At 41.5% G+C, this 14,083-nt stretch overlaps 1 protein-coding gene across 2 annotated transcripts in view; it reads right to left on the bottom strand.

The window, feature by feature from the left end:
• Positions 1–2,267: 2,267 nt before the first annotated feature.
• LOC135902121 (tyrosine-protein phosphatase non-receptor type 7-like) overlaps positions 2,268–14,083 on the bottom strand; it is a 138,208-nt gene continuing 126,392 nt past the window's right edge. For both annotated transcript variants that reach the window (XM_065432050.2, XM_065432049.2), the window contains exon 13: positions 2,268–13,876. In XM_065432050.2, coding sequence (XP_065288122.1) covers positions 13,783–13,876 — 94 coding nt within the window. In that variant the 3' untranslated portion in view covers positions 2,268–13,782. The remainder of the gene's footprint in view (positions 13,877–14,083) is intronic.

The raw sequence follows: 14,083 nt of genomic DNA, 5'->3' as shown, positions 1-14,083 counted from the left end.
GCACGTGAACTTGTTGCCTTAAACTTGTTTGCTCGGCCGCTCCTCTGGAATGCGCTTTCCTGCTTCTGCATTCCTCAATTAGCTGTGCTGCAATCCGATGTTGTCTGGGGAACTCGAAGTAATCGCAGGAAACAGCTCCATATCTAACAGCCTCGACAAATTTCCATTGGCTGCGACGCCACGTCGCGACCACGCCACGTCGCGACCACGCCACGTCATGAGCGCACCTCGATGGAGCAGAGCTGGTGAAAGGAAACAGCAGCTGCAGCACTAGCACGCCAGGTGTTGCGCGAGGTGAGAGGGCACTGCCGCGACACGTCACCCTTGCTCTCGGAAGCCGGTGCGTGGTCCGTATCTCTCCCTCTCTCACCCTGACTGGGCTCGGCAGCTGCGTGCACCTGCCGGCCTTTGTTGCTGCTGCTGCTTCCTCAGCCTCTTGTCACACAGGGCGTCAGTGGCATGCCGCATTGGCGCCACAGGCTGCTGCTTGCTGGCTCAGGCAGAGTGTACCGCTATGGTACATTACTCGCAGCACAAAACTCTAAGGGCCGTTTAGAGTTCCATTAGCATTAATTTGACATTAATGCTTTTGCATTCAGAACTTATAAGAAATGCTTAGGTGTTCTGGAATTTTTTAAAATGTGAAAGCATCAAATCGCCCATTGAGCGAAAAAGCCACCGTCTGTCATCTGTAGCAGCAAAACAGCACCCAAATTCGCATTGCCATTGGCTGCAATGCTATGTTACGAGCATGCCTTGATGGAGTTCCGATTGGCTGCAACGCTACGTCATGAGCATGCCTTGACAGAGCAGAGCAGGTGAAAGGGAACACCTGCTGCTGCGATAGTGCGCCAGGTATTGCATGAGGGGAGAGGGCATCGGCACGACGCCACATCACCCTCGCTTTCAGAAGCCGGTGTTATCTATGCGTTACTGCCTGTGCAAGTTCTCGCCTACATTTCAACTGCGCCTTGGTAAGGACAAATCAAAACGCACCACGCATCTGAACATGCTCACTTGCCCGTGAGGAGTTCATAACTAGAAAGATTTCTCAGCAGCACTCAAATGGATATTAATGCTTTTGCATTCACAACTCTCAAGTGCTTAGGTGTCCTCGGATTTTTTCCCTAACTGTCTTACCTACCTGTAGAAGTCAACCACATCAAGCTACAGCCTGCCTAGCCAATCTCCAAATATGTTTATTGGCAGTCACTATTGCCCTTTCCTCATGTCCCCGATTTGTCACTTCAGGTGTGGTGCATACGGAGATTTTTTTTACTCGCGGTACTTATAATAAAAATAGCAAGTTATTACTTTCACTTGTGTTCCTTTAGGTGCCTCTTTGAAGTTTCACATAGAATTCTCATAAATTGTCTGAGCAATTACTACTGCTTTACAACCATTGAAAACACCAGTGATCAGGTTATAATTTTATGTATCGCAGTATACATTGTGACTACTGTCTTGAAATAAGATGTTGAAACATAAAAGCACTCAAAATGAGCACATTTGTTGCAGTAATGAAGTGTTAAAGCAACACCTTTAGCTGAAAGAGCACTCGCGCAAACATGCTGGCATCATCAATTTGCGCTTACATCTTTTTATATAGTTGTCGGCCTAGTAAATGTGGTATAATGTCTCAATATGTTGAGAATGCAACAAATAATTATGTCACCTTACCAGTTCAAAACACGAGCGCAGTGTACTGCAGCTTCAGCAGATGTGAATCGGGAGGCTGGATATCGCACGGACACCAGAGTTGGCGATGACATGGCATCACAAACCACACGCATATGCACCAATGATCCCAGCTCAATGGTTGAAGGCTACCCAATATGTCAACACTGCCATACAGCCCTGCTTCACACTGCTTCTCTGCGTTAAACACAAGTAAACCTCACTGCTGTCACCTCCTCTCTCTTATCCCACTGAGTGCTCAATGGACTTTTGGCAGCACAGTTCCACATGTCGGTTACAGGTGGTACAGCATGACCATTACTTTTGCTTTTCCTAACATACCGAGCCTCTATATCGAAAGTAGCACTGCACTTGAAAATTTCGTACTGGCTCAATTAAAAAAAGAATTTTTTTCGTATTCTTGAGGAATTGAGGTTTTACAGTGCAACTAGTAGGATGACAGCTATTGATTAGAGAGAAAAAAAAAGAAAAATGAAACTGTTCTCTTCGCACTCATTTAAACATGTTTCCATAATGCAAGCTAGTGCCTGCAGTTGGCAGCTTGAAACAATGAAAATACACAACACAGCTGAGTGTTTTGAACATCTTGTATTTTATTTCCTTGAGCAACTCTTTTTCATGGTGCAAAAAACTGCTGTGCTTTGCCAACAATGCCTTGGTGACCACAACATAAGACAATGAGGGAAAAGGGGAAGTTATTCTCGAGAAAAAGTACCTTACCAACCTCCTGACTAGCATAAAGTCGCATTCCTGCACACTCACTCTCCAAACACAAACATGCACATACATGCATCTACACAGCGTACTATGATGACAAAATTGCAGAAAGCCATGTCAATACACACAAAACTCTCTCAAGCAAATACCACGATGAACTGCTGCTCCTAAACATTACTGTATATTTTACACCTACACAAAACAAAAGATCTAGCACAACTACCCAGCAAATGGTCTAACAGGCTACATTGGTATAGCCTCCTTGCAAAGTCTAACCAGACTCGTGAGCCCATTTGTTTTGCAAATGTTTTGCTAGAAGAGGATAAACCTGTCAGATTCAACACAAGTTTGTAGAAACTGATAAAACCTACGTTTACCACAGTCGCAATGTCATCCCCAGTGCCAATGCAAAGCACTTAACAGACAGACAGTTCAGAGTGCATAACAGGTCAATTACATCTACATACAGGTGTGTCAACATTCCATTGTACACTGATCAACTTGAATAGTATTTCAACGTAATATACCTGTTGTGCTTCTGTTGGTGTAAGCAGCTTCAAGAGGTGCATAATGCTCAATAAGACTTGCATGTTTGTGGCACCTACCAAAGTAAGCATGCCTTTTCTCAAATCATCTTTCCGTCTCAGTTCAACAGTGACATGACAAGTACTACATACCTCACAAGTAAAATTTTAATTGAAAAATGCCACGCATACATACACACAGACCAGAAGTGCTTGCACATAAAGTGAAAATAAGTTCCAGTTGCAGATTATATGCTTGTCATGTGGCTGTCAGAATGGGCTAATTGGTTCAACGTAGCACTACACTAATTTCCAGTGCAAGGATGCGACAGCAGAACGTTTTCAGTGCTTCGTCTCATCTTGTCCGTTCACACCTTTACACTGGAGATTAGTCAGTGTGTTCATGTCTACTGTAGCACCTCACAGGGACACTAAAAATAAATGTTAGGCTTGACTAGTGAAATGCACTTCTGCAATTCCAGACTCTCACCATGAACAGAGTCTGGTAAAGTTAGAAGAGACTCAAAACAAGGGAGAAGCATGTCACCTGAAGTTCCCACATTAACTGCTCCAGACATTATGAATTCTGAAAACACCTGCTGATAAATAGTTACCAGTTAAACGACCAAGAAGGAGTAAACTGCATTCTGAAGGTACTGAAGAACCGACTTACACGAGTTTTGTTAACTTTTTCTGGATAACAGCAGCCATAAAATGTACAAATCATTTCAAATACGCAACATCGCACAAACATACTGGTGGCACAGTTTGGGCACGAAATTAAAAAAAAGTAAAACTGCCCCTCATTCTTTCCACTGTTAACCAACCTTTCTTCAGAATATCTTGCAAAACTAAACAAATTTAGTGCTGCTGTTTAGTGCCTCTTTACAGAACTCGAGTTAAATTTCAACCAATCAACCTGTCCTGTCATGATATTGCAACAAATTGCAACCCATCGTCGTGCTTGTTAATCCTATTCTGGCCATCCTTGCGACTTGCTATGTCCCTCACAGGCAAATAAGGCACACACATGCAAAGTTAAACAAAATAAACATACTTGCCAGATGAGTGTTGCCTCAGGTAAAGCTCATGTGTATGTGCAACACATGACTTAATCTCAGTGACTTATTCATGGTATGAAGTGTACAAAACATCTACAAAAGGAAGTAATTCCGTATGTTTTGTAAAGCTGCCTTCGTGTACCACTTGCTCAGCTTTCTGCGATTCTAACCAACTATTGTAACTGTAACTGCAGCATGAAATGAAAGACATCTGTGTTTATATGAATACAATGACCATGCAACTTCATGTGTTGTCAAAGTGTTGTTAAATATGGGAGTGATTGAGTTGTAAATTTCAAGGGCAATTGGTGCTCAACTGCTGATGTTACCAACCGCTCCAGCAGCAGAAATAAAAAACATTTATTTAAAACATGGTTGCTCATTAAACAAAAACAATCAACATTTTTTTCCTACATGCAACTATTGCCGTATCAACTGAGGGCTCTATATGGAGTTGAGCCTCTTGTATATAAAATTTTTTCAAGGCAATCGGTAACACTAGTTTTAAGCTGACTTGGGCTGAGTGCTTTCACCTAGTTCACCAGGATCTTTCAATTCAAGGAATGCTAGTTTGGCACAGTCTTGTGTGCGAGTTCTTACATGACTGAATTCATGCAACCATAACTGGAGTGCTCATTTACACCCACAACTGTTGTCCAAAAATGAGGAGAGCAGCCTCAAGGCTAGTGCATCCTAGCATTGTCATCAACGTTGAGAACCAACCCATGACTGCTTTCTTTCATTTGTTTTTATTAAATTCAGCTATCTTGAAAAAGTATATGGAAGTATGTATAAAATTTACTATATATTTTCTTGAAATGACAAATTTTTAAATGCATTCTGTGGGCAAAAGAGAATTAATTTAGACTGCATGGTTGTGGCAATGTACGAAAAGATTGGAGAACTGGACACCATTCCAATTACTGTTATGTAGTAAACCAATTCTTTGTATGTTGATGCCGCTGTGCAGTCTTCGAGCCCTTTCGACCACGGGCAACGTGTTGCCACTCTTACCGAGTGCAACTGCACGTGACCATTCTGTGCACCACCGGAATGCGTCCAAAAGTCGGGCTTGCAGACCTCATCCTCAGCAGTAGAGACAAAAAATGTTCAAGCTGAGCTATGATGAGGAAAGTTATACTTGAACAAAGAAAGTGCATTCTCTCAAAAGGAAATAACAATAAAGTATCACTGAAGGCGACACTTGCACAGATGCTATGAATCTTCCTAATAATGATTGTACTACAGATCTATAATTGAAGGTCAACGCAGGAAAATGTAGTATCATTGATTGCACTTTACTAGAAATTTGAAATTGAAATGTTACTTGTCCTGTCAATTAAAAGCACTGCTAACCACACTATCAACTGCTGTTCAGTTTGTGGTTAGGCTAACACAAAACACAAGTGCAACCATATAGTGATATTGATTAAACAAGACTCGAAGGTTACTTTATTCTTTTTATGTCTGTGCATTTATTTGCATAAAAAGATTGCTTATTAGCAAAAAATAAAGGGGTAAGCTTTCCTGCGTCCATACTGCTGTATTTGTGACATCACATTCAAAATGTGCATTTCGATTCCTATGCAAGAGGAGCCCACAAAAGGTGCCCCATTTACTTTTCTTTAATTTTCTATACAATGTAAAATCTTTTTGATAATGAATAGTTAACAACCCTCAAGCAGATGCTGCCAAAATCTATGAAGCAGCCTGTCTGGGAACTTATGAAAAATTACGCATCCATTCACATAACACTGGTGTGTTAACATTTGCAGAAGTGTAATCCACCAACCAAGCTTGGCCTTCAGTGTAGCCGAACAGTGTGAAATTTTTGGTTCCTACAATTTTAAAGCCAAGCTGCCAGTGCATCATTCATACTAGAGAGGGAAAAAGGTGTTTGCTGCAGCTAGAACGTTCAGCATCTCAGTTCAACACTACCTTCTGAAGAGTTTAGCCATGCACTTGAACAGACTGTGGGAAGGTTATACAACCAGGACCATCAGGGATATTGATAAAACAGCGTCTCTTAAACCTCTTTGTTTCGATAACAGAGATTTCTTTTGTACTCGGAAGGTTTTGAAACAAATGTTCAGCAAGAGATGTAACTGCAAAAATTTCACACGCACATGTCACATCACACGCGATTCCAAAGGCTCCAAAAATTCCCTCTCGGGATCTGCGACAGAATGTTTCAATGACAATGTCAACAATCGGGTTCAATACAGTGCGAGCTTTCTTTCTTCATGCATTACGTGAGGTGGCAAATGACAGCCCCTGGAAAGTTCTGAACATGCTCGCATCAATGAGCTGGCACATCATTCATTCTACAACACTGCAAATGCATCAAACTCAATGTGTGCTTCCAGTCGAGCCTTTGTCTTTGTATCCCAGTCACACAATATGAACAGTTTAAAATGCAGGTGTCTGTTTTTGTCAATCGGCGAAGGTAATCTACCCAAGACACTCGATATTATCACACTTTCATGGATACAAATGACACACACACAAGATTAAAATGCAAATAAATGGAAGTGGCAGAAAGAAAACAAGCTCCTAAGCAGAACATTTTGACAACACTGGGAAACTATCTGAACCAACATTCAGTTATGGACACTTAAACAGCATGGCATTGGTTGAGTTTAAAAATGAATGAATGATTAGAAAAAAAATGAAGAACCGAGACAGAGACGGCCAGTCTCACCCACTTCTTTGTAACCACCAGTCATGCGGTGACTCCAGTCAGACTGGAAATTACTTGCCACTGCGAGCACATATAATGGTCAAGTGCTGCACAGCAACACAATATGTCATACAGCATTCAGAGTAGCGATGACTGGGTGGCAGGAAAAGCAACTTAAATGATTATTAGCTTGTTATAAAGGGGCCATTAATGTGGTTTTTCAGAATGAAAAGCCCATCTTAAAAGGTGCTGATACAAACTGCATGAGCAGTGGCACCACTGCAAATCAGGAGAATGATACGACGATGGAAGCATTCACAGACATTGAACATGTTAAGTGGGACTACAATACTTGTGCCAAAATATCAGGCTGCTCATTCTTTGCAGCTTTTGTTTGTTACTCTCAGAACTTCGACTGTCCAGACTATGTACACCTTAGTGGAGCCGGGCCAAGTGAAGTGGTTTCACCATATGCACTCATCTTTAGTGCACCCGGTAGAGGTTGGGGCTGCCTTTTCTCATGCGACAGCATCTAAATGACAGCCACACCAAGCGGCCTAACCCAGTGTAACACTAAATTTGCCTGAATTACAGAGGTGGTATGTGCAAATACTATCGCGTCTCCTCCATGCGGTAAAGTGAACGCTAAAGTTCCCATAATAGTTTACAGCTGGGGTTAGTCGTTTTCCGTGCAAGAAAGAACAGGACAGATCCAATGTCCTGCTCACATTTCTTCTGCCATGTCAGGTGCGCTGTTCACCATGTTTGGATACGGTTCACATCAGGTGAGCAAGAGTTAAAACAAACTGCTTGCATCAGGTGAAAAGGAGAGCTTGGCGATCACGTGTCCTTAATCCACTTGTAATTATTCCATTCAACTAGCTTTACAAGCTGGATGATTAGTGATAAAACACTGCTGGTTGATACAACCTGCAATTTTCACTGCACAGAGCTCACGAAATAGAGTTGTTTGGATGTTAGTTGTGCTTACAAACAGGCTTCTCAAAGGGTTTAAGACTGGCCACTATGCACAAATGTAAAAAAATGTAACCACATTCATGGAACTACTATACATCTCTTTAATACAGCTACTACACAATGTGCTAGAAGATAAGAGAGTTTCTGTTGTTTTACAATGATTGCATAACAGTAAACTCTGGCATATGAATAACATTTCGGGCATATGGGTAAAATTTTACCCATTTCACTCTCCAACATAATGACATCAATTGAGGCAATGCTCTCATCGGAACCACGTAACATCTAAACAGAAGCAGCTTTTTTTCTTCAGGCATTTCACAATGAAGCACCAAGGCTCTTCTGATGCAAGTTTGGAAAAACATGCATCACTCACTCAAAATGTTAATCCATTTCAGGCACACAAGTCCGCTCACTTGTAGGCCACCACAGAGTGAGAACGTCCATTGCTGATGTCCCTTGGGAGGCAGTTTTTGCTTGGTGCAATGCACATGCCGAAATAGGCACAAAATACTTACAAGGAAGAATACAGAAAAGCCTTAGGCGCACAACAGGACTAATGAAAAATGCTCGTACATGGAACAAGCCCCATCAAGCATTGAAAGAAGTACATTTGAAGCGGAGAGTGGGATGGTGAACAAGATTTGTATGGGTGCTTGATTGGCTAGAAAAACACTCGCTCTGTTTTTATGAAGATGTGCTTCAGCAGTTTACTAAAGTGAAATGTGCACAGCTCACAGGCACAGCATTGTGTGCCAAATGGCAAAAAAAATGCGGGACAAGAGCTGTCCTCTTGTTGACTCATTGGACAGTTTACTGATCAGAAGCAGAAAAAGAAAAAAAAAAGGGGGGGGGGGGGAGAGCACAAATTCTAACTGGCCATACATTTCTAATATGTGTGCATCATAAAGGACTGGTCAGCAATGCACGAGCTGAACCTTAGTAAAGCTGACAGTACAAGTATGAACATTGATAAGACCTGAGAGAATTTTGTTTTAATGCTGTGTCTATGCATACTAGGTAACAAGTGGACGTAGCATTACCTGTGTGAAACAAGGACATTCAAAATGAAGCACAGCAACTGATGAAAGGTAAAGTTTTCAAAACTAGTTTCTACTTGAAGACTATTTTTTATCTCCTACCCTGCTTTCTATTCTAGCATCTTCACTAAGCCAACCCTGTTACTTCCTTTGTTGTGATAAGTTATACTGATATGAAAATAAATGCCAATAAATCACTTGTAAATCAGTACCATACATAAATATAAAATGGCTGCCCTCTATAAAAGAAAGAGTATGTGTTAATATGCAAAACAGAGCACAGAATCAAATATTTAAAATTGAAATCGACAAGCAAAAACTGCACTTCCCTGCATAAAACTCTATAAATAAACTAGAGCCAGATTCTGGGCACAAACCTGAGAATGTGTCTTAAAGTTCGACCCTGGCAACAGCATACATAACAGCTCACCAAAATGAACAGTAATCTCTTTCATACCAAACTGATGACAATGATCATGTCAATATGTGCATGTGCACGATTCATGGCCATTTTGATGCATTCACATTTTGCCTTGCATGCAAAATGGGAGCTTACAACCAAGTGATTGTGCCAACAAAGAAATGCAGGTAAAAAAAAAAGAACTTGCACACAAATGTCAAAACAATAAATATGTTCAGTCAATGCAAGACAATATAACCAGGAAGTGGACATGAAAACCACAGCAGAACTTGGCCAACCCTGCAGCTTCTGAACTTCAGATGTGAGTCGGGGCATCCATCAAAGGCCTTTAAGCAGGGACATGCTCAAAGTTATTCTTTTTGCAGCTGTAAATATTCTGTTCAAGAACTGAAGGCGAGCAAGACAGGAGTGTCTAGTTTGACAACAAAATATGGTTGTGAACTGCCTCTGTCAAGGCCACTGCAGCTATGCTTATAACCGAGTTCATATTCCTAATTAAACCTTGGTCAGAGCTAAAACATGCAGTGACCTGTATTTTTATACTAGCAACATAAAGAATGTTTGCTTACTGCCACTTTGTTTTTGCTGAAATTTATCAAGAAGCTTGCATTTTTAGTTCTGCATTGTTCAATGAAAACCTTGGCATTTGTTTGCCTGATTTTTCCAGACTGAGTGGCACAACCAGCCCAGTTCTCTACAGCGGCTCACTTCTGCGACAATTTATTTTCTCTGGACAAACGATGCAAGCAAAGATGCCGAGGGGGTTTACCAAATGGTGTTGACCAAAATGAGTGGTTGTGCTGCACAATATGAACAATGCACCATTAAATGCAATATGTTCACTTAAAGTTGGAATGAAAACGCAGGTCACTACTGCCAGTGGAGTCAATTCCTTAGCAGATTTTAAATAAGACAATATAAACCTCGCCAATCATGTAAACAAAAAGTCATTTTGCTGAAATGCTAGTTGAGGCTGCGCTTTTGTTGCAAGTGTCCATTTTCCAGATCCCTATGGTAAACGTTCACACCCTTTTAAGACGTGTTGGTTGCAGACACTTTGGGGGCATCTCTGCTATGCGTGGCGATGAAACAAGGGCTATATTCGCCATCAATAACTTTTGGGCATGCTTTCACATTTGCATAGCTTAGTGCCTAAGGCAAGGCATCCCTGGAATAATGAAAACTCTGCTCACCAGCCAAGTCTGCTCAGTGATATCACCAAAAGTAATCGGGCCAGAATACAACCCCCATGTTTATCCACTGCATAAGGGAAACAGTGACACCTTGTGCAAGCCGTCTGCTTCAAGGCCAAGCTCTACAAAGGGACGTTCACTTCCAGCATTCATGCACTCTCTTTCACAGTGTGGACCACACTGTGTGTGCCTTGCACCTGACCGGTGTGTGATAGCTCTGGCCAGAATGCACCCGCTCAAAAACCAATAAACATTGAAAGAAATCCAAGCAAACAGAAAACAGTTTCAAAACGGTATGTGCAACAAAACCATGTGATAACATAGTTAAAGATTTCAAAAAAAAAAGAGATAAAAGTTGGGCAGTACTGTTCGTGAGAAAGATTGTGCTGGTTCTACGAAATCTAGGAATGAAAATTATAACATGGTACTTCATCGCTAGCATTATGTCGGACAAAGAAAGAGAAAGGCTAGCTGTGCGCAACAGATGTGATAGGAATGAGTAAGAAGGTCAATGACTGACAAACTGTGATGAAGTGGCGGTGAGAATAATCAGTGTTAAAGACATGCAACTTTTGTTTCACAGAAGCAACAGTTTAGCAATAACAACAATGTCATGCCAGCATTTCAGCACAGGTACGTGTATGTCTTGGTGCTGATGCAGCCTGCCAAATCTGAATTCTTTTTAGGTGCAGAAGGTTTCACTATCGCACAAGGCGCACATGTACTTCAAACAAAGCTCATACAAAGGAAAGAGAAAAAGGAAATACTGCTGTATTCAAAATGTGGAAAAAAAAAATGAATGGCTTCTCTCAATATTTTCGAGTAATCCTGTAACACTGATTTCTTGCTTGTCCATAATAACAGTCAAAATTCTAGGTGTCTCAGTGCAACTCTCCAGTTATTAGAAATTCAAGACAGAATCACAATTTCTGCTGACCACGATACACAACAATGGCAGACATTAGGATTTGCAGATGCAAGTATTAATAAAACAATTTTCATTCTTTAACAATTTAGCGAACAAATTTAGGAGCCCTTTGTAATCACAGAACTGACTTTGAACAGTACACAAAGCCCAGCCATTTACTGGAAACATTGTCTTGTGAAACGCAGACTTCGATGGTGCAATGAAACGCACTTTTGCTTCATTTACCAAGTCTCTGCATTGGAAATGCATTGTAATGACCAAAAACTGTATTAGGCACAATTTCGTGCAAATGGTTATTTACAGCAATGTCAATTCTGCAAACTTCATTAGCAAAATTAAGTTAATTAGCAAGTCCACTAATAATTATCCCAGAAATTCTGCCTTTTGCCAATGCTAACTCTTGGCCAGCAAAATTTTCACTTTGAATCAAACCCACCCTTTTTAAATATCGGAGAGAGTCACTGGTGAAGCACCTGATATTACAAAACAACACCACAAGCTTTTATAACTTGTGCTTTTGATAATTGCATTTGACAACACGCAGTGATGTGACATTCTTCTTTAACTGTTTCATTAAAGAGCTGGCCAAAAGATCATTCAATGAGCCTAATAAACAATACTGCAAGGTGTTTCCTGCAAAGGTGATGCTCATAAACAACTCACGGGATGCTTCCTGGTGGTGGGTTCAAGTAAAAATTATACACTTGTGCTAATTAGGCAGCACATATTGCCTTGTGAGCTTGCAGGCTAATGTACATGCACCAGTCACCATTCAGCAACAGCAGAAAAATGTGCCACGGAAATGAAACATGTCTCAAAAATATTTGGACAAACTGTGTAATTATTCTTTATGAGCCAAACAGGAACATTAAAAAGAACATGTATATATACATATCCAAACATCAACCCTGTCATAAGCTATGTAGAACTTTTGTGTGAGCAAGTAGGTGTTTCATTTAAACCAAGAATACGCTTCGACACGTTGAAATGCATTTCTTCAGCAGGATACGCTTGGTGTAAAGTGAATCACTTGAAACTCGAGCTAGAGCTCATTATTTTGCAAAGCATAACCAAAGGCTAACCAGTATGAAATGGGACCTCGTATCTTCAAACCAGAACAGTGAAAACTAAAACATGACAGTTTCACCCAGAGCTGAACCGCTGCTGGAACAAAAGACAGCCGATGGGAATTTTTTTCTTTTGTGCGCGAGCTAAAATGACTTGACCAGATATAGTGCTCCGTCTCCCTCCATATTTTTTGCCAGCAGAGTTTGCTTGCATAAGCATTTCCAAAGAATTGCAGAGAGGCTGCCCCTTCCGGGCACTGGGTAATACTGTTGACAACAAGAGCGGTAAAATCGGTAACTGGACAGGTTGATGCACAACTTCCAAGAAACAGGAACAATGCAAAACTGCAAGGGGAAAAATGAGAAGAGCGAACTCCCCACATGACAATGTACCTTGCTGGCCATTCGTTAAGCCCATGCTTTTCAGTCTCATTTTTATCTCCCACTGCTGTTCCCACTCTGACTTGTTTGCATGCAGGTCATTGCACAGGTGTGCAAGCTCCTGAATGTCAAACCTCTTTATAATGAAGTAGCATATGACATGAAAATATTTTCATTTTATCTGACATGCATTATAAGTATACATACTAATATCGTTCAAACAAAAAATTCTTTACTTTGTTAAATTTGACAATCTTTATATTCATGTCTGATATATATGGAGGTTGAACCGTAATTGCTGTTCCTTAAACACGAAATGATTGCATGTCAATGCTTGTTGCACTTTCTTTTCCTGTCTCTTGGGATTATGCATTGTTCACTTTGAACAACAGTGGTGTGAATGTACTCTGGCAACACAAATAGCCACACACTGAACAACGTGCCAGTAACAACTGATGAACAGTTAACTATGATGAAGCATGCACATCTTGCCAGCACTGATTGGCCCTAGTGACTTCTGGCACCCAAATGGCGAGGTCAGCCACAATCGTTAACAGTTACGCCCCATTACATCACCCTGAATATCACTTGTGCCCTTTGCACACCACTATACCACCACGCTTATGACACCAGCACAGCCAGAAAAGTTTTTTGTGCCCACAGTTTCACACATTCGATAAGAGAGAAAGCAGATACACACACTTGCGAGAAATAAAAAGCAAAGGCATAATGAGGGATGTGGCTGAAGTGGCTAAAAGGCGCATTCGACAAGAGCCGAGTGCATGATGCAGTGACGCCCCAAGGGAGCAAGAGAATGTCCAAAAGCCTCATTGGCGGGCATGGGTTTACTGCAAGCTGGGCTTCACAATAAAGCCTCCAAGACATTGCACTTCTGCCCGCCGAACGGGATCTCCACATCACACTGATAAGAAGATGACGCACGAGTTGCCAGACGAGAGCGACCAATGTCTTTCACTCATGCCTTCCATCGCTGACGGCAGTGTGTCTTCCCCGCTTGTTCTTGTTGTGCCATGTGCCATAAACTGGCAACTCATCGCAATTCCAACCAATCCCTGTACCTGCCAAAGAGCGCCTCAACGGGCATCACTGTGAGGCAGCTCGCGCTCAAAGAGGCAGAGTGTCCGGTGGACAAACTCGTACTGCTCGGCCGTCTGCACCATGCCGCCTCTGCAAAATTGCGGGCAAACAGTCCTTCACACAACACCGAACTATGCTGAACAAGATGGTACAACAAAGCTTCATTTTCATGAACTTCAAAGGGGACGTCAAAAGCTTGTTTCACCACGTAACTGAAGGATGTGTAAAGCACTGAAGCCTGAAGCATTTACCCTAAAAACCTGCGTATAATACTGAGCTTTGTTTCCCAATTATGAC

The sequence above is a fragment of the Dermacentor albipictus genome, chromosome 3, assembly GCF_038994185.2.
Source record: "Dermacentor albipictus isolate Rhodes 1998 colony chromosome 3, USDA_Dalb.pri_finalv2, whole genome shotgun sequence".
Classification (NCBI taxonomy): Eukaryota; Metazoa; Arthropoda; class Arachnida; order Ixodida; family Ixodidae; genus Dermacentor; species Dermacentor albipictus.
The sequence above is the reverse complement of the archived record's forward strand: the minus strand, read 5'-3'. Positions and strand labels throughout refer to the sequence as shown.